Here is a 24,497-nt window from a genome sequence, read left to right as displayed (position 1 = left end):
CAACTGTTTCTGTGGGTTTCTCCAACCAGGTACAGACCCCTTCGTTCTTCATTCCTCCCTCTCTTCAACTGAGTTCCAGATTTCAGCTCAGTGTATTTCTGTGGATGTCTGTCTCTGCTCTCATCAGCCACTGGATGAGGACTCATGTTTGTCTTTTTGTGATTGGGTTACCTCACTCAGGATGGTTTCTTCTAGTTCCATCCATTTGCCTGCGAATTTCAAGATTCCATTGCTTTTTTCTGCTGAGTAGTACTCCATTGTATAAATGTACCACATTTTCTCTTTCCATTCTTCAGTTGAGGGGCATCTAGGTTGCTTCCAGGTTCTGGCTATTACAAACAATGCTGCTATGAACATGGTTGAACATATGTCCTTGTTGTATGGACATGCAGTATTTGGGTATATACCCAAGAGAGGAATGGCTGGATCTTGAGGTAGATTGATTCCCATTTTTCTGAGCAACCGCCATACTGATTTCCAAAGTGGTCTTACAAGTTCACACTCCCACCAGCAATGGAGGAGTGTTCCTTCTTCTCCACAACCTCTCCAGCATAGGTTGTCATTGGTATTTTTGATTTTAGCCATTCTGACAGGTGTGAGGTGGTATCTCAGAGTTGTTTTGAGTTGCATTTCTCTGATGGCCAAGGATTTTGAACACTTTCTTAAGTGTCTTTCAGCCATTTCAGATTCCTCTGTTGAAAAATCTCTGTTTAGTTCTGCACCCCACTTTTTAATTTCATTGTATGGTGTTTTGGTGGCTAGCTTCTTGAGCTCCTTGTATATTTTGGAAATCAGTCCTCTGTCAGATGTGGGGCTGGTGAAGATTTTTTCCCATTCTGTGGGTGGTCGTTTTGTCTTACTGACTGTGTCCTTTGCCTTACAGAAGCTTCTCAGTTTCAAGAGGTCCCATTTATTAATTGCAGACCTCAGTGTCTGTGCTTCTGGCGTGATGTTCAGGAATCGTTCTCCTGTGCCAATTTGTTCAAGGGTTGTTCCCACTTTCTCTTCTAAAAGATTCAGTGTGGCTGGGTTTATGGAGAGATCTTTGATCCATTTGCACTTAAGTTTCGTGCATGGTGACAAGTATGGATCTATCTGCAATTTTCTGCATGTTCGAATCCAATTGTGCCAGCACCATTTGTTGAAGATGCTATCTTTTTTCCATTGTATGGATTTAGCACCTTTGTCAAAAATAAGGTGTTCGTAGGTGCGTGGGTTAATATCTGGGTCTTCAATTCGATTCCATTGGTCTATCTGTCTATTCTTGTGCCAATACCAAGCTGTTTTCAGAACTATGGCTCTATAGTAGACCTTGAAGTCAGGGATGGTGATGCCTCCAGAGGATCTTTTATTGTAAAGAGTTGTTTTGGCTATCCTAGGTTTTTTATTTTTCCATATAAAGTTGAGTATTGTTCTTTCAATGTCTGTGAAAAACTGTGTTGGGATTTTGATGGGGATTGCATTAAATCTGTAGATTGCTTTTGGTAGAATTGCCATTTTTACTATGTTAATTCTGCCTATCCAAGAGCACGGGAGATCTTTCCACTTTCTGGTATCTTCTTTAATTTCTTTCTTTAAAGTCTCAAAGTTCTTATTGTACAGGTCTTTCACTTTTTTGGTTAGTGTTACCCCCAGATATTTAATGTTGCTTGTGGATATTGTGAAAGGTGATGTTTCCATGATTTCTTTCTCATTGAGTTTATCATCTGTATACAGTAGGGCTACAGATTTATTTAAGTTAATTTTGTATCCTGCTACCTTGCTGAAGGTGTTTATCAGCTGTAGGAGTTTCCTGGTAGAGTTTTTCGGGTCACTTATGTAGACTATCATGTCATCTGCAAATAGTGAAAGTTTGACTTCGTCCTTTCCAATTTGTATCCCTTTGATATCCTGATCTTGTCTTATTGCTCTAGCTAGAACTTCAAGAACAATATTGAAGAGATATGGAGAGAGTGGACATCCTTGTCTTGTTCCTGATTTTAGAGGAAATGCTTTGAGTTTCTCTCCATTTAGTTTGATGTTGGCTATTGGTTTGGTGTATATCGCATTTATCATGTTTAGATATGTTCCTGTTATTCCTGTTCTCTCCAAGATCTTTATCATGAAGGGATGTTGGATTTTGTCAAAGGCCTTTTCAGCATCTAGTGAGATGATCATGTGGTTTTTCTTTTTCAGTTTGTTTATATGGTGGATTACATTGATGGTTTTTCGTATATTGAACCATCCTTGCATCCCTGGGATGAAGCCCACTTGATCGTGGTGGATGATTTTTCTGATATGTTCTTGGATTCGATTAGCCAATATTTTATTGAGTATTTTAGCATCAATGTTCATGAGAGATATTGGTCTGTAGTTCTCTTTCTTATTCTTATCTTTGTGTGGCTTGGGTATCAAAGTGATTGTAGCCTCATAGAAGGAGTTTGGCAATATCCCATCTGCTTCTATTGTGCGGAACAGTTTGAGGAGTATTGGTATCAGCTCTTGTTTGAATTTCTGGTAGAATTCTGCAGTGAAGCCATCTGGTCCTGGGCTTTTTTTGGTTGGGAGGCTTTTGATGACTGCTTCTATTTCATTAGGGGTTATGGGTCGATTTAAATTGTTTATCTGATCTTGATTTAATTTTGGTAAGTGATATTTATCCAGGAAACTGTCCATTTCCATTAGATTTTCGAATTTTGTGGAGTACAGATTTTCAAAGTATGACCTAAAGATTCTCTGGATTTCCACAGTGTCCGTTGTTATATCCCCCTTTTCGTTTCTGATTTTGTTAATTAGTGTGCTCTCTCTCTGCCTTTTGGTTAGTTTGGCTAGAGGTTTGTCTATCTTGTTGATCTTCTCAAAGAACCAACTCTTTGTTTCATTGATTCTTTGTAATGTTTTCCTAGTTTCTACTTTATTGATTTCAGCTCTCAGGTTGATTATTTCCTGGCGTCTACTCCTCCTTGGTGAGTTTGCTTCTTTTTGCTCTAGTGTTTTCAGTTGTTCTGTCAGTTCTCTAATGTGACTTTTTTCTAGTTTCTTCATGTGGGCACTTAGTGCTATGAACTTCCCTCTTAGGACTGCTTTCAGAGTGTCCCATAAATTTGGGTATGTTGTGTCTGCATTTTCATTAGAATCTAGGAAGTCTTTAATTTGTTTTTTTATTTCTTCCTCAACCCAGGAATGGTGCAATTGGGTGTTATTCATTTTCCAAAAGTTTGCAGGTTTCCTGCCATTTGTATTGTTGCTGAATTCTAGCTTTAATGCATGGTGGTCTGATAAGATACAGGGGGTTATTTCAATTCTTTTGTAATTGTGGAGGTTTGCTTTGTTGCCTACTATGTGGTCAATTTTGGAGAAGGTGCCATGTGGTGCTGAGAAGAAGGTATATTCTTTTGAGTTTGGATGGAATGCTCTATAGATATCCGTTAACCCCAGTTGGGCCATGACTTCTTTCAGATCCTCTGTTTCTTTGTTAAGTTTTTGTCTGGTGGTCCTGTCTAGTGGTGTAAGGGGGGTGTTGAAGTCTCCTACTATAAGTGTGTGTGGTTTTATGTGTGGTTTGAGCTTTAGTAATGTTTCTTTCACAAATGTGGGTGCCTTCGTATTTGGAGCATAGATGTTCAGGATTGAGATTTCATCTTGATGGACTTTTCCTGTGATGAGTATGAAATGCCCTTCTTCATCTCTTTTGATTGATTTTAGTTTAAAGTCCATTTTGTTAGATATTAGGATTGCTACACCTGCTTGTTTCTTGAGGCCATTTGATTGGAAAATCTTTTCCCATCCTTTTACTCTGAGGTATCGCCTGTCTTTGAAGTTGAGGTGTGTTTCTTGTAAACAGCAGAAAGATGGATTCTGTCTTCGTATCCATTCTGTTAGCCTATATCTTTTTACGGGTAAGTTAAGGCCATTGACATTTAGGGATATTAATGTCCATTGTTCGTTGGTTCTTGCTTGGTTTGGATTTATTGTTGGTGGTGTCATTGTGTGTGGATTTTGCTCTCCTGCTTCTTTTTGTGTTTGGCAATATTAGATTATCTATTGCCTGTGTTTTTGTGCATGTAGTTATGTTCCTTGAGTTGGAGTTTTCCTTCCAGAACCTTCTGTAGTGCTGGATTTGTGGATATGTATTGTTTAAATCTGTTTTTGTCATGGAAAATCTTGTTTTCTCCATCTATAGTGATTGAAAGTTTTGCTGGGTACAGTAGTCTGGGTTGACATCCATGCTCCCTTAGTGCTTGTAGTGTATCTATCCAAGACCTTCTGGCTTTCATAGTTTCCATTGAGAAGTCGGGTGTGATTCTGATTGGTTTGCCTTTATATGTTACTTGGCCTTTTTCCTTTGCAGCTCTTAATATTTTTTCTTTATTCTGTAGATTTGGAGTTTTGATTATTATGTGTCGGGGGGACTTCTTTTTGTGGTCCAGTCTGTTTGGTGTCCTATAAGCTTCTTGTACTTTCATAGGCATATCTTTCTGTAGGTTGGGGAAGTTTTCTTCTATGATTTTGTTGAATATGTTTTCTGTACCTTTGAGCAGTGTTTCTTCACCTTCTTCTACACCTATTATTCTTAGGTTTGGTCTTTTCACGGTGTCCCATATTTCCTGTATATTTTGTGTTAGGGATTTGTTGGTCTTGAGGTTTTCTTTGGTTGATGAATGTATATCCTCTAGCGAGTCTTCAATAGCTGAGATTCTCTCTTCTGTCTCTTGAATTCTATTAGTTATACTCACATCTTTAGATCCTGATCGTTTATCCAACCTTTCCATTTCCAGCATCGCTTCATTCTGTGTTTTCTTTAATGTGTCTAATTCAGCTTTCATGTTTTGAACTGTTTCAAGAGCTTCCTTCACTTGTTTGGTTGTTTTATCTTGGGTTTCTTTAGCTTCTTTAAGAGATTTGTTTATTTCTTGAATATTTTGGTTTGTCTTTTCCTCCATATCGTGTAATTTTTTGCTTACTTTTTCTTCTATTTCTTTAAGGGATTTTCTTGTTTCCTCTTTGAAGGTCTCTATCATCTTGCTCAGATAATTTTTGAGGTCCATCTCTTCTTCATGCACTGTGTTGGGCTTTTCAGATCTTGCTGGAGTGGAGTCCCTAGATTCTGGTGGTGTCATATTGGTCTTTCTGTTGTTGAGCGGGTTCTTATTCTGTCTTCTTCCCATATCTTTTTCCAGTGAGTGCAGGTAGGATCTCTCTATCTCCTCTTGTTACTCTGTAGTGTGTGTGGGCCAGGAATTCAATGTCCGAAGCTCTGGATGGTTTTGCCTCTCCTCGTAGCCTCCTCACTCTGATGGCGTTAGGCCTCTTGGTGGATCAGTCGCTGGTCTGCGGTGAGTCCACCGAAAGGGAAGGAAGAGTGTCCTGAACCAAGCCAGATTCAGGAAGCTCCACCCTGCCTGGGCGTGTTTGTTTCAAGCAGGGACGAGCCTGGAGGGATCTGGGTGGATGGTGCTTAGGACAAGAATTGGGTAAAAGCAGGGGGTGGCTCACCTGGTCTGCGGTGAGTCCACGGAAAGGCGACTCTGGCATTATTTAAATGGAGATAATTTCCCTTTCCTGAGAGCAGTGTCTATGAACACACCCCAGAGGGAGGGTTACCAGGGAGAACTTTCCTGAATGTTGGAACATAGACTCTGTCACTTCCTAATCACATTTCTCACCATTTGTTACTGTTACTTAATTTGAAATGACAGTTTTCCGTTCTCAGAACATTCACGTTCCTTCTTCCAGATTTATTGTAGCAGTTTATTAGTGGCTCTAATTATAATACTTGCTGGATGGGACCTTAGCTAGGTTCTGTCCAAGTGTTCCTACACTATTTAGAATAAGTCAGAAAGGGCCAGTGTTCCTTATAGGGAAGAGGGTCAAGTTCCTTACAGGAATAATTGTTTTGGAGATCCCACAGGAGATGACCACTGAGACACAGTTTATACCCAATTGAAAGAATGCCAGCTAACTGGGACTACACTCAGGTATTTGGGATCCAAGTGTTTACCTGAGTGTTTAAAGATAAAAATCACATTCTTGTATGTTTCCTTTTGTTGGGAGCTGCAGAGTACCGTGCCTACAAGATGGCACCGGTTTCCGCCTTCCGCCAGCCCAACGGCGAGTGCTCTCTGTGATAAACAAGCTCTTACCAAATTCATCCAGTCACCAGGTGTCATACAGAAGCGATTGAGTGCTTCTACCTGGGCAACTGTGAAAGCTGCTGTCATCCCATAGGTGCACACCGACTCTGCCAGAGCCTTGACTATTTTAAAGTCGAGCGGCTCATGATATCTCTGTTGGTTACCATCCATGAAAATTGGATAAGCCAGTGGTGGAGCAATCCGAAACTCAGTGCGAACAGTACGCCACACTTCTGGACAGAAGGTAGAACAACCAGGAACTCTTACTTCTTCTTGTGAGCAGTAGGGTGGAGGAGCAGTAGGGCGGGGCCCTTGCTTTACAGTTGCCATTTTAGGGCAACTTTTTTTCTGGTACTTTTAAGGAATGTTTTTCCATGAGCTCAGTAATCTACCCCTCCTCATCCTCCATGAGGTCCTCATCCTCATATATATCCTCCTCTGATTCTGAATCCTCTCCTGGTTCTTTTAACTCCTTCCTCAACTCTCCCAGAGAAGGATAGACTCACTTCTTATTCCCTTTCCGTTTTTCCTTTCCAGCCTCACTTTCTGACTGTTCTGATCTTTCTTCTTGAAGCATTTCAAGGGCAGCTTGTCCATTCACTATAGCTTTCTTATTTCCCTCTTGATCCTCTAGACAGCTGCGTACTAGTCGCCATACCGGCCGAACACATGGCTTCAATGTTCCTTGTTCCCAGGCAAAATCCAGATCTTTCCCTAACTTATCCCAACTAGCCACTGAGAGATTGCCTGAAACCGCAAACCAGGGTGCAATGGCATCACATTCATTCAGGAACCTCTGCAACGTGGCTTTAGTTAACTTTAATTTTCTAGAATGAAGCAGCTCTTGAAGAGCCAGAAAAATTGCATGTGACTGTGACGATCCCATTGTGCTTTTGTTTTAGTTTGTGCGCTCTGGAGGTGTACAAGTTGGATAACACCACCAAAAAAACGAGAGCCCACACTGCAATGTTAAAAAGCAGCCAAATCACCACTATAACAGCGGGGTCCATGTACTAGATCTTCACCCTGCGAGTTAAAGCAGGAGTGAGGCTTTTACTTTCGGTTCGCTCTTACCTTGAACAGTCTTGCTCCTAACCTGGAGACCTTATCGCCGCTTTTACCGCAGACCTTCTTGTCCCACTTACCTGGGAACTTACTGGCACCGCCCTGACTGTGAGAAGTTCTGAAATCCCTGTAGGGGCCACCACTTGTCTCGACCACCCTTGACCAGCAAGAACGATGCAACACCGAGGAAATTTCTTCTCACATCTTTACTCGGGAAACTTGATTTACAGGGAGTGGCCCCGGGTCCAGGAAGATGGGGCCTGATATAGCCTACAACTACCAATCACCTAACCCCACGTGGCGTCCCAGGATAGGTTGTCTCCAAGCAGAATTAAGAGGATACATGGCCTTTACCAAATTAGGAGTTGTTTATCACAGAGAGCACTCGCCGTCGGGCTGGCGGAAGGCGGAAACCGACGCCATCTTGTAGGCGCAGTACTCTGCAGCTCCCAACACCCTTTGGGAGAATGAGTGGGAGCGGTTCTGTATAAGCAGGTACCTTAACAGAATTTGCGATAAATTAGCTGGAGCATCTTGATCTTGGGTCCCTAGAATAGATTGGGTTATTTTTCATGGGATTCTCCATCAAGGAGATCAAATTTTAGTTAAACTTGAAATGGCCTCAGCATGAATACAAGCTAGAGTAACCTCTGCACTGTCTTGTCCTGTCACATACAATAACCTTCCCAACCCCATTGCTCCTAAATGTTAGAATTAATTAAAAGCTTGAAGGCTCCCCAACCCCATGAGAGCTTGGGTCCTGGGATTGCCTTCTTTTTTTTTTTTTTTTCTTTTTGACACAGGATCTAATGTATTCCAGACTAGCCTCAAACTTACTATAGAGTTGAAAATAATCTTGAACTTGTGATACTTATGCATCTAATTCTCCACACCCCCCCCCCCCGCCCCAGTGCTGGGATTACAGGCATGTACCCCATGTCCCACTTATACATAGAACTTCATGTGCTCCAGGCAAACACACCTCCCCAGCCCAAAGTTCCTAAGGCTTTGTGCATTTTAGTTTTTGCCAAGTCTTCAAGTTCAGAATAGTGACTAGTCCACATAGGAATGTTTTTGGAATGAATAAGTGCTAGGAAATGCCATGCTGTGTCTGCATGATCCTCTCCTAAGTCAGGAAATTTACGTTGATGTCTTCTTTTTTTTTGTCTCTGCTGCTGAGGATTTGAACCCAGAGCCTTGCTTGTGTCAGCAAGCACTCTACCAGTGAGCCCAATCCCCAGTCCTTTACAACCTATTTTTGACAAGCCAATTACCCTAAAAATGGTTGGGTTTAAGCAAGCACACTTTTGTTAGCTCCTAAGTTAGTGGGTTGGGAATTGAGGCATGGAACAGTGTGGCACGGTGTCTTCTCCTTCTCCACAGTGTGTGAAGCTTCCGCCCATGGCTTAGATAACAAGGGCCATGCTGGCTACTGAGCTGAGGCTACTGTGTTGAGATCCTTGATGCTGGCTCTTGTCTGAACTGCTCAGTTTCTCCTCAGGTTTCCTCCACATGACAAACCTGGGCTATTCATGTCACTGTGATCTTAGTGGTCAAGGGGGAACATCCCTAAAGATTAAGCTCATGTGAAAGGCTGAGCAGGCCTCTCCTTGTCTCATTCTGGTTAGCATTCGAGCAGCTGGACCAAATTACAAGGTCAAGCCTACAGCTAGCATAGAAAGGGATTATCTGTGGTGCTGGGAAGTGGAAAGTGTGTTTATTCCTGGCCACCCATGTGTTCATCTACTGCTGGCTGTGTTGGGTAGTGCAAGGATAGATTTTAGAACCTGGATGCTATATTGAATTCCCTCTTTTTGCTCACAGGACTGTAGGTAAGTCTCTCCTCTGTGTCTCTGCCTTTCCAATCTATCAAGTGCAATAGGGGTTAATTTATAGGGTGATACAGGCTCACATTGTAGTAGCCATGTACAGACTGGCAAGTGGGTGCCAGGTAGCCCATCTGTAGACAGAGGAAGGCTCAGCCCTGTGGCTTTGGTATGATGGATGGACCCTCTCCCCAGACTCCTCCTTTTCCTGCCCTCTGCTTCCTCTAGGGCTCTTCAGTTTGGGTTCCCAGACATAATTAGGATTTTCAGGGAAGTTGTCAAGGCAGAACATCTCTGTGGGCTTTTTGAAATAGCCTCTGGCTTCCCATTTATCATGGTATTGTTCCCAATATGTCAAAGTCCTTTTCTTACTAGGGAGAAAAATGCACTTAGCTTCTGGGTATATGTGGGACTCATTCGGAATTCAGTGTGGTCATGGTCAGCCACACTGACCTGGCTTTGAGAGAGTCAGTGTTGGCTCTGCTGGCTTGGTGTGATACAAGCCAAGTTGGAGGCCTTCTTTCTGCCTGCATCTAGTTGTAATGAGCACCCGTCTTCCTTGGCTCTCTTCTTGTGTCCCCTCTTAGGAGGCAGCACTTGAGGTGTCTTGTGCTGGTTTGTGGCCTTGTTTCCTTCCCACTGTGACCTGATCCTTTGTCATACTTGAGAATTCATAAGGAAGTGAGCTTTCAACATGATTTCTTTTCTAAATGTATCTTCTGCCTTGAAGCAGTAGACTTTGCCATGACCTTGAGTTTCAAGGATGTTATTTCTTTTTCCTGTCAGTGTTGTAGGCATGTCTATAGTTTTATCCATGATACTTGTACTTGAAGGTCGCTGGGCCTAATATTTCAGAATTTCAACATTAATTGTGTGCAGTTTTCTCACCTTTCTTCTGAACAAAAATCATGTTTCTTGTCCTAATTTTTTTGTGGTTGGCTTTTGTTGCCTGTGGGCTGCAAAGTGCCTTCAGGAGTTGCAGGCTTGTACAGAGAGCCAGCTCTGAGTCTGTTCTCACTAGGGGCCTGTGTTCTTGATCTTGAGCTCTCTGAGGGCTTCCAATGGGTTGAAGTCCTGTCACTTCAGACTTCCACTGGCTTTCTTCTCCTGCCTGCTCTTCTGGGACCTTTAGCCTGGTCACTGGGTAGGTGACTTGTTCTAAGATCAGGTGTGCATTCATCTTAGTTCTTCCAGTCTCTTTGTGTTCTGGATCTTGTATTAAAATGAATGGCGGTGAGCTGGGCATGGGGGCACACACCTTTAATCCTAGCACTGGGGATGCTGAAGCAGGTGGATCTCTGTGAGTCCAACATGGCCTATATAGTGAGTTCCAGGTCAGCTGGGGTTATATAGTGAGGCTCTGTCTTGAATAAAAATAAAAATTGTAGCACTGATGTGGACCCTGGGAGTCTTGTATTTGGGTTGGTACTTGGTGCTGGGTATGGAACCTGAGGCCCACAGAGGCAGGGTGGCAGGCCACCATGACAGAACACTCTGGGGATTTGCTGGTTGCCATGTTTAACTTCTATCCCCATTGATCCTGTAGTCAAGTTCCACATATGCACAGACTTTGCTAAGGTGTAAGGCTGTGTGTACTCTTTAACTGGGATGGTAAGGCTGTGGTTCAAGCTATAATGTAGCTATGATAAAAAAAGGGGCCAGACTTGTGTGCTAGGGCTATAGGGAAAGGAGGTGCCAAGGTCTGTTGGGAGTGAAAGAGAGCTGTGTTACACCATAGCCATTTGTATTTTGTAGAAAAAGTAAAACCAGTAAGGTGAATGCATTCATGTGTATTTACATGTGGACATATTGGTACGTTCAATGTAAACATGGACAAGTATGTGGCCAGGAGTAATTCTGTGTTCAAGCTTTTATGATAGTTTTAATTCATACAATTTGTAGACACCAGTGCATCAGTTTTGAGGATACACGAGTCCAGAGGTGTGGATTTTAGTATCATCACAGATAAGTGTGAGTGTCACCTCTGTCTGACATCAGACTATTCTGATGGGGTCCTGTAACTGTTAGAAACTTTTCACCGCTGCTCATGGCAATGGTGACATCACTTCCTGTTTCCCTGGACATTATTTAAATGATGGTGGAATCAGGGAACAAGGGTGGAGTGTACCAGGCCTTTAGAGTCTGCAGTGTTGCCAGACATGGGGTGAACATCCATGAATGCTAACTGCCATCATTCTGTGTCCCTTCTCGTCATGGTGCCCAGCTTCTTGAGCTGTATGGACCATGAGAAAAGTGCTTTGGGAAAATACAGCTGTCCAGGAGTTCAGCTCCTGTCTCACAGGCTGTGTGGGGTTTATACTACCACACCCTTTTTTGATTTGCAGGTCTCTGTTATGATAAAGTGTGAGGTAATCCTTGGGGATTCCATGGAGGGTGACAGGTGTGTGTGTGGGGGGGTGGCAAACATGCCAGGAAGACAGAGCTTAATGAGAAGTTTTATTAGAAAGAGAAGGGGGTGGAGGAAAGAGAAAAGAGGTAAAGAGACACAGAGAGGACAGAAGAGAAGAGGGAGACAGGAGAAATCCTGTCTGCTCCAGGGGATCAGCAGGAAGAGAAGTGGGCAGGGTCTTTCTTTTAAAGGGGTCCTTTGTACCTGTGTCCAGACTAGTAGTCACGGAACCCTGGGCTGACCAGGGTACTACCTGAGTGCGCTCTGCCAGGTGACAGGGCAGGCCAGCATGTCTGAATCCTTACACTTATGTCCAGTTGAGTCTTAAAAATGTAAAAAAAGATTTTTCTTTTAGTAGTAAACTTGTTATTTTTAAAAAGAGCTCTTTTATTTTTAATTTTTCTTTATTTTGAGATCACTCCTCATTCTCTCTAGCCCAGGTTGTCCTTCAACTTGTCATGTCCTTATCCTCAAATTCTGTGTCTTACCTTTTGTCTGTCCTTTGAGAGCATGTTTATCCTGTGATTCAACAGTAAGACCAATACCACAAATTCAGCCAAATTTGAAGGAAGCTGTAGTTAAATATTGGCCAGGATGATTGACATTGGCCAGGTCTATTCCAGGGTTCCTTAACAATGGTGCTGAATTAGGTCAGGTGCCTAAAAAGGCCAAACCCACAAGGCTGGTACATCCTGGCGCACTTCCTGCCTAAGTACCTCCCAGCTACATGTGATCAAGTATATCTGGTGCAGATGGGTCAATCAAACTTGACTAGGGAAGTGAAAACATGTGGCTTGTTATCTTACATGAATAATAGCCTCTGGTATCTCAGGCAGTATCTGTCTTTGGGCAAGGGCTTACAGTTTAGAGGCATTTTTGTTTTGTGGATCAGTCAGGCACAGTAATTAAAACTTAAAACATAACTTTGTTTCTCACACATGATCCACCATATGGGCCGAGAAAGTAAACCTTTTAAAGAAATAAAGCTAGTCAGCTTTCCACATGCAGACGCCAGTCAGGTGACAGTGGATCGTGTGATCAGTACTGAGGCTCTGCTTAGTGAGGTGCCTCATCTGTTTGCCTTGAGGATTCTCTCCTGGGTGGATGCCAAGGTCACAGCCTGATGTTCCAATCATTGTCAGGTTGTCACCTACAGACAGGCATTCTGTTGATGGCCTCACCCATTTCTGTTTAGATTCCTTCACCATTGCCCTGTCAGCCTGGAACATTTATCTCCCCAGCAGGGGACTGTGCTCAGGGAAGCCATGCACTTTGCAGAAAGTGGCCGAATCAGGTTTTGAGCCCAGGCTCATTTGGCTCTAACTTCTGTGCCTTCTGTATTCTGTTGTCATTTGTGAGCTGGAGCACACCCAAGTGCCTGTGGTAGGACAGACAGCCCTAGGATTGTAGCAGTTCCAGGGAAACTTCTCATGGGGTTTTGAAATGACAGTGTTAGTCAATGTTAGTCAAAAGCTGGGAGGGGATTCAGGCAATAGGGCATTGATTAGGAGCATCTGCTTCACTGACCCAGTAAAGAGATGGGAGCAGACACATTGGCTGGACCCTTTCACTTCAGCTTTCATCAAGTCCAGAGCTCACAGCCCTTTCCCAGATCCCTGGATATATCTGTCAGCCAAGTGGAAATCTGCTCAGACAGACATAGAGTAGGGTAGTTAGAGGACGGAGGGGAGAGACAGAGAGAGAGGGGGGGGGTAAGGAAACCCAGGCAAACATAGTGCTGGAGAGGTAGCTCTATGTATGGATCCACAGGAAGTCAGAAAAACCTGTGAGGCACTAAGCCCAGCTTGAGCTTCTGAGACCTCAAAGCCCACCCCCACAGGGACACACTTCCTCCAACAAGGCCACACCTCCCAATAGTGCTACTCCCTATGGACTCATGGGGGCAGTTTTTATTCAAATCACCACAATACTACAGAGATCTACACTGTAGAAAAAGCAGCTCATAGGTATCTGTGAGACAGCTGGACTAATCAGTGCTTTACCAAGCTCATCAAAGCTTCATCAATCAATGTCAAAACTCTGAACTTCTGAAATCTTAGTATAACTGTAGCATAAGCTGGGCAATGGTGGCACAGGCCTTTAATCCCAGCACTCGGGAGGCAGAGGCAGGCAGATCTCTGTGAGTTTGAGGCCAGACTGGTCTATAGAGGGAGTTCCAGGACTGACTCCATAGCTACTGAGGAACTCCTGTCTCAAGAAACAAAACAAAACAAAACAAAAAACCCACCAAAAAACAAAACACAAAACCCAACACCAAACAAACAAACACAAAACCCAATAGCATAACAAAAAAGAAATCTGAAGCATTTTCCATTTTTGGTATGTCTTAAATTACTTCATTAGACCCTCAGAATTTACATAAACTTAAAACATTTTTAAAAATCTATTTAATCATTTGCCATAAGATATAAGCCATTGATTACTGAGATCAGTTATGGCAAAGCAAGTTTGTTTAACAGTTAATATGAAGCCTGTTAGCAAGGCAAACCTGTCTGCCTTTCTCAATAAGAGACCTAGCATATCTGGAAAAAGCAAGGCCCAGTTTTTATATATGAAATGAATTGACAAGGTAGCTGTAGTCCTGGGGAAGAAGTAAATTGGTCCTGCCAGGAGCAGGTGTGTCTTATTGTCATGAAAAGCCTTAGGTTATTAAAAAATCATATTCTGAAGGTCTCTGAAGAGTTTGAAGACCATCTATCTAAAATATATCCCTATTTGACCTTGAAAATATACCTAACATGGCCACAAATTTGATTGTTAGACGACTAACTACTAACCTGTATTTATTAGTATCCTAGTTTGTAATAATAACTTTTAAGGATGAGAAATTTACATTATATAGTTCAATGAGCTGCATAGCTACAATATCTTAAAAAGAGTAGAAACATATATACAGTATAAAAATAACCTTAAATTTGTATCAATATACAAAAATCCATACCAATGTAAAATATTTGAGACTAGTAGTGAAGATGTGTTGCTGTGGTTGGTGTAATAAAAAGCTGAATGGTCAATAGCTAGGCAGGAGGTGTAGGTGAGGACAGAGAGTACTCTGGGAAGGGGAAACACAGAGTTGCCAGCCAGATGCAGAGGAAGTAGAACATGCAGGAAGAGAGGTAGCAGCCAAGAGCCATATGGCTGGATGTAGATTAATAGAAGTGGGTTAATTTAAGTTATAAGAGCTAGTTAGAAACAATCCTAAGCTATAGGCAGAGCTTTCAAAATTAATAATTAGTCTCCGTGTCATTATTTTGGAGCTGGATGGCAGGACAGAGACAGACTCGTTACATATGGTGCACAACATGGGGTGCCAAATGATGTTTTTCTGTCATAGTGGTTTAGTGACTGCACACAAATCTACTGATATTTTAATTATTGTCTGAAGACTCATGGCCCCTCAGTCAGCACCCAGCCAGTCACTCAGGCTGCATCTTGGTGAGACTTCAGGTCCTGCGGCCCCAGCTCTGCTACAGCCATGATATGTAGGTTTAAATTAAGTCTCTATAATTCTATTTATCAATAAGAGTCAGGAGTCAAAGCCTGGGGTAAAAACCTGCTAGCTCAGAAAGGCTGAGTAGCAACTAGCTGACCTTGCATTTTGGCCAAGGAGACACCACAAGAGACATTTTTTTTTTTCCCATTTTGGTTTTTCGGTGTAGCTTTGGAACCTGTCCTGGAACTTGCTCTGTAGACTAGGCTAGCCTTGAACTCACAGAGATCTTCCTGCCTCTGCTTCCCGAGTGCTGGGGTTATAGGTCTGTGCCACCACCACCTGTCAAGACACCTCTTAGTAAGAAGTCTCCATGTTATTATTTAGGATTTGGTTGGCGGTACAGAAAAAGACTCATTACATAGAGGGCCCTGAGGAAATTGAGATAATGGATAAGCCCTTAGAGAGTTAGTTGTATCATTTTTTGTTTAGTCTCTGGGTGATGGGAAAGTGCAGGTCTTATCTGAAGTGCTGGCTGGAGTAGTCTATGAGTCTGGACCATCTCAGCCAGCAGCTTTGAAGTTGTTCTGGATGCAGATTTTTAAGGAAACTGCAACAGAGGCATTCTGAGAGGATGGATCACCTGGGCTACTTGTTTTCTATTTCAAGAGGGGAAAAAACAGGACACAACCATAATTGAGACAAGGCAAAACCAAACTTTCACAGTACAAACAATTCAATGCTCAATGTCTGGGATTCACTAGCAATCCTCTGGACTTTCCCAAGAGGCCTGGGTCACCTCTCTGGCCCCACCTTTGGCAGAGTACACAACTTGCCTTCTAGGTCTCAGTTTACTGAGGCTGGTGTATCTGGTGACTATCACATGGCAATGGCATTTTCAGAACTGCCAGGGTCCCCCATTGCACCTGGGCTCTCTTTGAGGAACTCCACCCCTGCCACACACTGGCAGCCTTAGCTGCTCTTCATGGCTACTTCATGCCACCTGGATGACTCTTTCCTTACAAAGTTGGGCTCCCAGAAAGGTTTGTTCTTGTATATGAATGCATGGAGGTGCAGTTCTAATACTGTATTAAACAAGTATTGTTTTTAAATCCTATCTTTCATAAACCTTGTTTTCAAGACAAGAACTATACAAAAATTCATCCTAATTCAAAATATCTTGGAGACCTGTTGTTGCCTCCTTGGTCAGTCCACATCACATGGTCACCTTTAATCAAGATGGTGGTAAAGTCACATGACATTCATCTTCTTCAACCATAACAACAATGGCTGCCCAAGATGGCAGTGAAGTCACATGTTGCTTATATCCCAATAAGACATCACACACATAGTTCCTTTACAATTACCTTTGCATAGATTTCAACCTATCAACCTGTTCTAAGTTTTAAGTTAACCTTTTTTGTTGCAGATGTTACAGATTTTTAACCATATCCAATAAACTTACAAATCTTGAGGATAGAGATCTCACACAATAGTCTTAGTAATCTTGAGATAAGATATATATCCAAGCAAAAGTCTTAAGCAATTAAATGAAACCAAGAATCCTTTTTAGCTGTTGTGCTTTACTCTTTTACCTGTTGCAGAGTCAGGTGGATCTCCTGACACAAGACATGGAGAAGTCATCTTTGTCTAGAAAAGGGAGAGCTATACCTAAGTCTCAGAGTTAGCTTTTCAGTTAAAGCAGAATAACATAAATCAGCTTTAATAGTATCCATACCCAAAAGACATTTTGAATCCCTATTAAACTGAACCACCCAGTGGGTAGAAAGCTCAGCGACAAATAGGAGGCTTTTTTCTCCCCCTTAATGTCCTACCTGCACAATCCAAATGCCAGAACCTACTCCAGACTGGCCCTTTCCGAGTTTTCCATGCTGGGCCTCTCAAAACCCCTGGCTTGGCCCCCAGTGCTGTGGGTTCATTCTTATGGTTCCTCAGCTCTGTTGTGCAGCTTCGGTGCTAAAACCCGTCAGTGAACACACAGGTGCTGATCCCCTCCAAGTTTATTCTTGGCTCTAAGTCTTTACCAGGGTGTACTCAGAATCAGAAAAAGAACTGCTGGCCCTGGCCAGACTCCCAGTTAACCAGAAATAATCAGAGGGCTTTGTGACATCTTGTTTTGCCCTGGACATAGGAATCCCTATGTCCTCAGATTAGGATCCCATGTAACCATAAACCCAGAGTCACAGAAAAAGTTTTCAAAAGCTTCTATGACTTACTAGAAGGAGGCCTTTGGGTGGCCGGGTGGGTGGGGGCACAGGCTTGTTATTTTCCTATCAAGCATAGTTGTTCACTCTGGGAGTCCAAAGACACATCCTGGAGCCTTAGGTTCCAAGGTGTGCACCTCCTGGATGTACCAGTCCCAGAGCAAAGGGCTTCCCTGGCTTCAGCATTTAGGTGGATGGTCCAATCTTGCTGGCTCTCCAAATGTTAAACCTAAAAATGCCAAGGAGAAAGACCAGTTCCACAACTATCCAGTTAAAACAAGGTTTATTTAATACTGGCCAAGAAGATGGACACTGGTTTCTCAGAGCATGGCTTAGAACTACATTGGCCATGTACCTATAAAGGCAAACCCACAAGATTATGTACTTCTTGCCTTCATCAGTTATGGGCAAGCATACCTCCTGACATACTTCCTGCCTCTGTATCTCCCACCTAGGAGTGACCAAGCACATTCTGTGCATTTGGGGCAACCAGCTTTGTTTATTGAAGTGAAAACTCATAACTTGTGTTATCGCAAAAGAACCACAGCCCCCAGCATTCCAGGAAGTTATCTGTCCTTAGTCAAGAGGAGCTTACAGGTTAATTTTAGCTCTTAGACTTCCTTGACATTGTAAAAGAAATTCAAAATAAGGAGTGAATTATTAGCGATTACATTATAGGTTTAAGAGTGCATTGCTGAGTTGAGTGGTGGGTGTACCTGTGATCCTAGCCATTGGAAGGCAGATGTTGGAGGATTGAGGGAAGTTTGAGCCAGCCAGAGCTACATAGTAAGACAAAAACAAAACAACAGAGGGAGAGAGAAAAAGAGGGAGGGGAGGTGGGGGGGAGGGAGGGAGGAAGAGAGGAATTGCTGACCATTTGTTTAAGGCCTTGTTTTCCTGTATATAGAGCCAGTTCTTGTTAGCACAAACAAAGATGGGTGCTTCCTCCTGGGGTATGTAGAAGTAAGTTTGGGGTCACACACAGAGAGAGACTACCATTCCAACAGAAGAATCTGAACAAGGCAAACTTCAATTTTGATCAAGAGAAAACACAGAGACAAGAAGTGCATTCAGCCACCCCTTCCGTATCAGAGTAAATCACACCCAGGAAAAAGGCAACTTACCAAGTTCTACTTTAACCTGTCACCAATGTTTGTATTGTTGTTTAGCATTGACATTCAGAATTCAATCCTCACAGGTCCTCTCCACATCTGTGTTTATTTTGGGTGATGTGTGAATAACAGAAAAGTAGTGTAACTTGCTGGGCTCTCAGATGACTTGACACTACAGACTTCCTTTGTGCTACTTTGAATACTCAAATATTATCTCACTCTGAAGGCTAATGAAGGCATCTTGACATGACAGTAAACAAATCAAATCAGATGTTGTATTCTTACTTTTCAGCTGGCCTCATGGGAGGTAAGAGGTATCTAACCTAATCAGTGGCTTCCCTCACTTTGTAAACATGAGTCCTGGTGCTTTAGAGATACATCAGGCCAAGTATGTACTTTAATTTTCTGTTTTGTGAAGGTTGCTGTGTGGGGTCTTCTTACCATCAGAATTTTGATGTCTGTTGTACTCTGTTTTTGATTAGTTTAAGGTGCCACATTAGTGGCTGTGGGCTGATTAGAAAAGTGTGGCATCCTGGGACTCAGTTTTGATGCTATTTTGCACAAAGAAGTGAAGTGTATGGCATGCTTGCTTATCTGCAGTAGCTAACCAGACCAGCAGGAGAAGGTCACCTGGTGCAGTCTTTGAGACATCCTCATGGCTGTTCAGAGTCTTCCCCAGCCTTGAAGGTCTAAAAGTCCATTTCTGGATCAGTGAGATAGCTTTGTGGGAGAAAGTGGCCTTCCCCAAGCCTGGTGATCTGAGTTCAATATTCAGGACCCAGATGGTGGAGAGAGAGGGAACTGACTCCCAAATGTTCTCTGACACCACTCATGCTCATGCCTGTGCAGGCACACATGCTAACAGTGCTCCACTCCTGTGCACACACATGTTAAACAAAACTACTTTTTGTTTTTTGAGAATTTCATGCAACATGTTGTGATTGTATTTTCTCCCTTTCCCTAACTCTTCTCAGATCCTCCACTAATGGCTCCCTTGGGGGTGCGGGGAGTGAGAAGGCGTGATGTCAAACAGCACAGACACCCAAAGTCAGGTGAAAGTGAAACAGCAGACTAGTTTGTTTAGTAATGCAGGGAACCTTATGTACCCTCCCAACACTCAGTCATTCCAATCCATTTACATCCTGTGGTCACCCCTCATTGCCAAAGCACAATTAGGACCTCTGACAGTGCCTGTTGCTAGGCCCTTCGGCAGCATCTCGTGGTTGCCCCTCATTGGCTAGGCATGATCAGTCCCTCTGACAGGCAGACTCCAGGTTGGCTCATCTCTTGGCCTTGTAGGCCTTAACTTCCTACACTCCCCCACCTCCCTACCCACCCAACTTATGTTCTTTCTTTCTCTTAAAAAAAGTACCAGAAGCAAAAAACCAAACACACAAACAAAAAGGAAAACTAGTGTGGAGTCCAATTTGAATAAAGCTATTTCCGTGTCTTCTTTGCCCAGTGTGCAATATTGCTGATTCTTCTTAAATATACTCTGGAGCCTGGAGGAAGACCAGTGGTTAATGGCTGAGATAGGGAGACATGTTGTGAGTTAGCAAGACACATCTTCCTAATGGGCAGGGGCTCTTTGTTGATGAGAAAGATACCCATGGCCAGACAAAGATCTGAAGGTCATTTGGGGTGCTAGACCCTTGGGGAGGGTATTAGCTGGAGTACTGGGATTGCAGGCATGCACCACCATTCTTGGGTATTGGTTTTGAGACTGAGTTTATGTTTTGTACAATCAATCCTTTCATTTCATTTTTTTTTTATTTTTTGCTTTTCTGTGATTTAAAAAATTGTTAATCCATCATCACAGATTCTAGAACATGCTCATCCCCCTTCTAGAACAAACTGCATACCCATTAGCAGTCGTGCTTCATGCTTCCTTCCCCAGCTCCTGTTTGATTATGTCTGTGGAAAGTTCTTGTCAGTGGGCTCATGCAGTGTGACCTTTGTTTGTCTTCTTTCACCTAGAACAGTGCTTTCAAGGTGTTTTTATAGTGCAGCATGAAATAGCCTCCACTTTCTCTTGGCTGGGTAATAACCCACCATCTGGAGAACTGCTCTGCTTATCTGTTCCTTAGTTGGTGCTCATTGGATAGTTTCTACTGTTTGGATTTTTATGAGCAATTATCTGACTCACTTTTGTCTTAGATTCCTTATATCTTAGGTTGTGTGTTTTATTCTTCTTAGATTTTCCTTCTTTAAGTGGGGACAACGCTTCATGGGTTATGTGTCTCACATGGTTTGCTTGGTACATAATTCAGATCAAATCTCTTTTCCCTGAAGGTGTTGAAGGCATCCTTCATTGTTTGCTAGCCTGCCATGTTGCTTTCAAGAAGCCTTTGCAATTTCTAGTTTGCAATCATGAAAACCCTCCATCCCATTCCAGGGGCCTGCCACCTCTTTCCTGCTCTCCTTGGTCCCAAGGTGTTCTCATTCCCTTCATTGTGCTGGGTGCCCTTTGCTATTCAGTTTTGATAGTCATGTCTGGTAAAGTGCTGAATTAGGTCTTTGATTCCCTGTTTTGGGTTAGCTTGTCCTTTCCTCTTAGCAGTTCTGTGCTTCCATTTTCATCTTGGGGTCTTTGCCTCTGGTTTTGGAAATGTTCCCATCCCTTCCCCTTGTGGGCAGTGTCCCATTTCTGCTGTCATGGCTTCCTTTGAACAGAACTGCTTTGCCTTTTGTGTGCTTTTCATTCTTTAGAACATCACTCTCTTCTTGCTCCATGTGGGCCTTCTCTTTGCCCCTGGAGATGTTGGGTATTTGGGTGGAATGTTTTCCTGGAGCTAGGCTGTTTCCCCTACATACAAGTTACACATTTCCTCTCTTCTAAGTGCTTGTCACAAGGCAAGGTGATATCCGGCTGTCTCCTTAGGCTTGGCAGGATACTAGAAAGCTGGTAGAAGCACTGTGAATATTTAGTTTTTGCTTCTTGGCAGGACTACCTGGCTGTGCCATTCCTGGTGACAGCTCTACCAGTCTCTTCAGGTTTTCCTCCCGATTCCCAGGAGGACAGTTTCCTGTCACCTTGCTTAGGAGATGTATGATGGGTCCCTGCTATTCAGGGAACAAGTAGGGTTGAGGAGAGGAGAGGAAACTAGGAGTATCACAAGGTCATTGTGGAATAACTTCACCTCTCTGTTTTCAGTAACTCTCTTAACTTTGGACTCAGCCCAGATCTACTGTTAGCTTCTCCTCAGAGCATACATCTGAGTGCAGCTTCTCAAAAGACTTCTTGGTGGCTTCCATCTCTGTTTGCCTCTCAGATAATTGTATCTTGCTGGCAGTGTGCAGTCTTCTGTGAGGCATTCTATTCAAGTCAGGTACTTGTATCCAGGGCTGAAATTTTCTTTACCTATTTGAGTCTCAGCTTCTATAATGTTCGTTGTTTCATTTCATCTACAGCTTTCTTTTTTATTTAGAACAAAACCAACTCATACTTTAATGAGATTTTAAAGGAAATGAATTTAACATGTTCCTTGAATCATATTTTACTGGAGTCTTTAAGTTTTCTCCAAGTACCTTAAGTGTTAGGTGTGACTGGTCATTCCCTGCAGTGGCTAAAATCAACTTAAAGTTTCAGAATGCAGGGTGTTTCATTGCCACCCAAAGGTCTTGCTTCTCCCATAGGCTGCCCAGTTATGGTTGATGGCCACTTGTTTTACTGGGCTGCCTGAAACTCAGCCATGGGTCATGTGAAGTTTGGAGGGTGCCAGTGTAAGTGGAGTTCTTAATTGGTCTAGATAATAAAAAGCTGGAGTCACACATAGAGGAAAATGCTGAGAGATCCGAGAGAAGGAGCAAGCCACAGCACACCTTACCTCCTTAGCATCTCAGCAGACGAGAGAGCTATTTCCTGTTTCTCCCTGCTTATATCCTGTTTCTGCCCAGTTACCTCACTTCCTATCTGTCTGTACAGACCTTCAGACCTCTATGGTTAGCTAGTGGCAAGCTAATTCTCTGACCCCAAAACAGGCCTTATCTGTACAAGCAAGATATCACCACATGCCAGTGCTTGTACTGCAGTTCTGGAGGCCATTCCCTGTTACCTGGGGCTGCCTCAGGCCTTTCTTTTGCCCTAGTTTAATCCCATTATGGTTAATGGGCATTCAAGGCCTGCACCTGTCAGCATCTGCTGGGAATGGAGCCTGGTCCACATTTGTAAAGTGTGTCACTGAGCTTTTTTTGGTCCAGTGCTATACCCCTATCTTTCTTAGTCTCTTAGTGTCTTTAGAGCTTCTTGGCTCATTCTCAGTTTTTAATTATTTGGTCTTCAGCACAAAATAGGCACTTATGGGTGACCATGCCTTGTGCATCATGACTTGGGGGCAGTTTACTGTAGCATACCCTTGCAGTGATTTGATGCCCTGGTTTCAAAGACTTTCTCAAGGCTGTTGGATATCCTTCTAAGGCAGTGGTTCTCAACCTGTGGGTCATGACCTCTTTCATAGAGGTTGCGTATCAGATATTTCTATTACAATTCATAACAGTAGCAAAATTACAGTTATGAAGTAACAACAAAAATGATTTTATTGTTGGGGGTCTCCACAACATGAGGATCTGTGTTAAAGGGTCACAGCATTAAGAAGGTTGAGACTCTACAGATTGTTCTTAGTTCTACTTCTGTATTAGCTGCTTTTCCATTGCTGTGCTAAAACACCCTGATTAAGCATCTTAGAAAGCACTTAATTGGGTTTATGGTGTCAGTGAGATAAGAGTCCAAGATGGCAGAGGAGAGGCATCAGTTGAGAGCTCACACATTAACCCTTCTATCAGAAGACTGTGTACCATCCTTAACCCTTCTATCAGAAACCTCTGTACCATCCTTAACTCTTCTATCAAAAGACTGTGTACCACCCTTTAACCCTCTATCAGAAGTCTGTGTACCATCCTTAACCCTTATATTAGAAGACTGTAAATGGAAGATCCCCCCACCAAGTTCCTGAACTCAGAGGCTTAATATTAATTATAATTGTTTGGCCAATAGTTCAGGCATATTACTGACTAGCTCTCACAATTAAATTAACCCATTTTTACTAATCTGTGTATCACCATGTGGCTTACTGGCATCTTATCCCTTCGGTGGCTACATGGCATCTCCCTGACTCCACCTTCTTTCTCTCCATATCTCTGTTTGGATTTCCCACCTGGTTCTATTCTGCCTGGCCATTGGCCAAAACAGCTTTTTTCATAAACCAATAAAAAACAACACATATTTGCAACACACAGAAGGACATCCCACATCAGAAGACTGTGTACCATCCCTTGCTTTATTGTGCTGTGTTACGGTGTTGGAGTGATGAAGTAATTACTAATTGTGATTTGTTTTCCTTATAAAGATTTTTCTCACTGGAGAAATTGTGTACTTACATACACATGTGCATAAATATTGAATAAGTTAAACACATGCATTAAAATGAGCAGAGAGTAATTGATGCATGGTAAAACACTTACCTGAGTGTTTTTCTTTTCTTAAAGTTGTGCCCAGTCTTTGGAATGTTGATGGAGAAGTTACAGTCCCTGAACAGAAGCCTGGGGAAGTTGCTGAGGAGCTAGCAAGCTCCTATGAGAGGAAGCTCATTGAGGTAAGGCCTGCCCAGGTGGGTCCCACAACCCCAGTATCTGATGCTGTGGTTATCTCGAATGCTGGCTGCTCTGGCATTGTTGAGGTGAAGGCCCGCCTTCCACAGCAGCCAGCCAGCACATGATCCAGAAAGACAAAATACAAAGATAAATTCAGAGCACTGGATGGTGGAGGAAAAGTTGGTTCTCTGAAAAGCATTACTTAGCTAAAATACTTGGCACCTGTGGCAAGAAAATAGGAGCAGAAGCGTGAGTGTGTAACACTAAAAGCAAAGGAACACAGAACAAAGGAACCGTTCCCAGTCAGGGAACGGTTGCTGTATGAGCCTGAAGACCTGGGGCTGCATCCTGGAACTCATGTTAAAAACAATGTGGTGGCTCACTCTTATAAGCCAGCACTGTAGAGGCAGGGGCAAGAGGACCCAGCTACCCTGATTGATAAGCTCCAGGACAATGAGAGAACCTGTCTCAAGAGATGGATGTCATTTATGAAGATGTCATCCAAGGTTGTCCCCTGGCTTCCACACACATGAACATGAAATTAGTACACACACAGAAAAGACTCTAACCTCAGATGTGCAAGATTCAGAGAGGAATAAATCCATATACAACCTTGTGCTGGTAAATGTAGGCTGTTGTCAGATCCCACTCATCATAGTGGAAGAGGAGTGGACTGCCAGAAGGGACTTGCAACAGTTGAAGAAAG

General features: G+C 42.9%; 1 protein-coding gene across 4 annotated transcripts in view; it reads left to right on the top strand.

Moving 5' to 3' along the window:
- Positions 1-24,497, top strand: part of Snx29 (sorting nexin 29) — a 402,905-nt gene that overhangs the window by 195,373 nt on the left and 183,035 nt on the right. For all 4 annotated transcript variants that reach the window (XM_027424771.2, XM_027424770.2, XM_035447582.1 and 1 more), the window contains one exon: positions 23,687-23,793. In XM_027424771.2, coding sequence (XP_027280572.1) covers positions 23,687-23,793 — 107 coding nt within the window. The remainder of the gene's footprint in view (positions 1-23,686; positions 23,794-24,497) is intronic.

This window comes from Cricetulus griseus, chromosome 7, assembly GCF_003668045.3.
Source record: "Cricetulus griseus strain 17A/GY chromosome 7, alternate assembly CriGri-PICRH-1.0, whole genome shotgun sequence".
Lineage (NCBI taxonomy): Eukaryota > Metazoa > Chordata > Mammalia > Rodentia > Cricetidae > Cricetulus > Cricetulus griseus.
The sequence above is the reverse complement of the archived record's forward strand: the minus strand, read 5'-3'. Positions and strand labels throughout refer to the sequence as shown.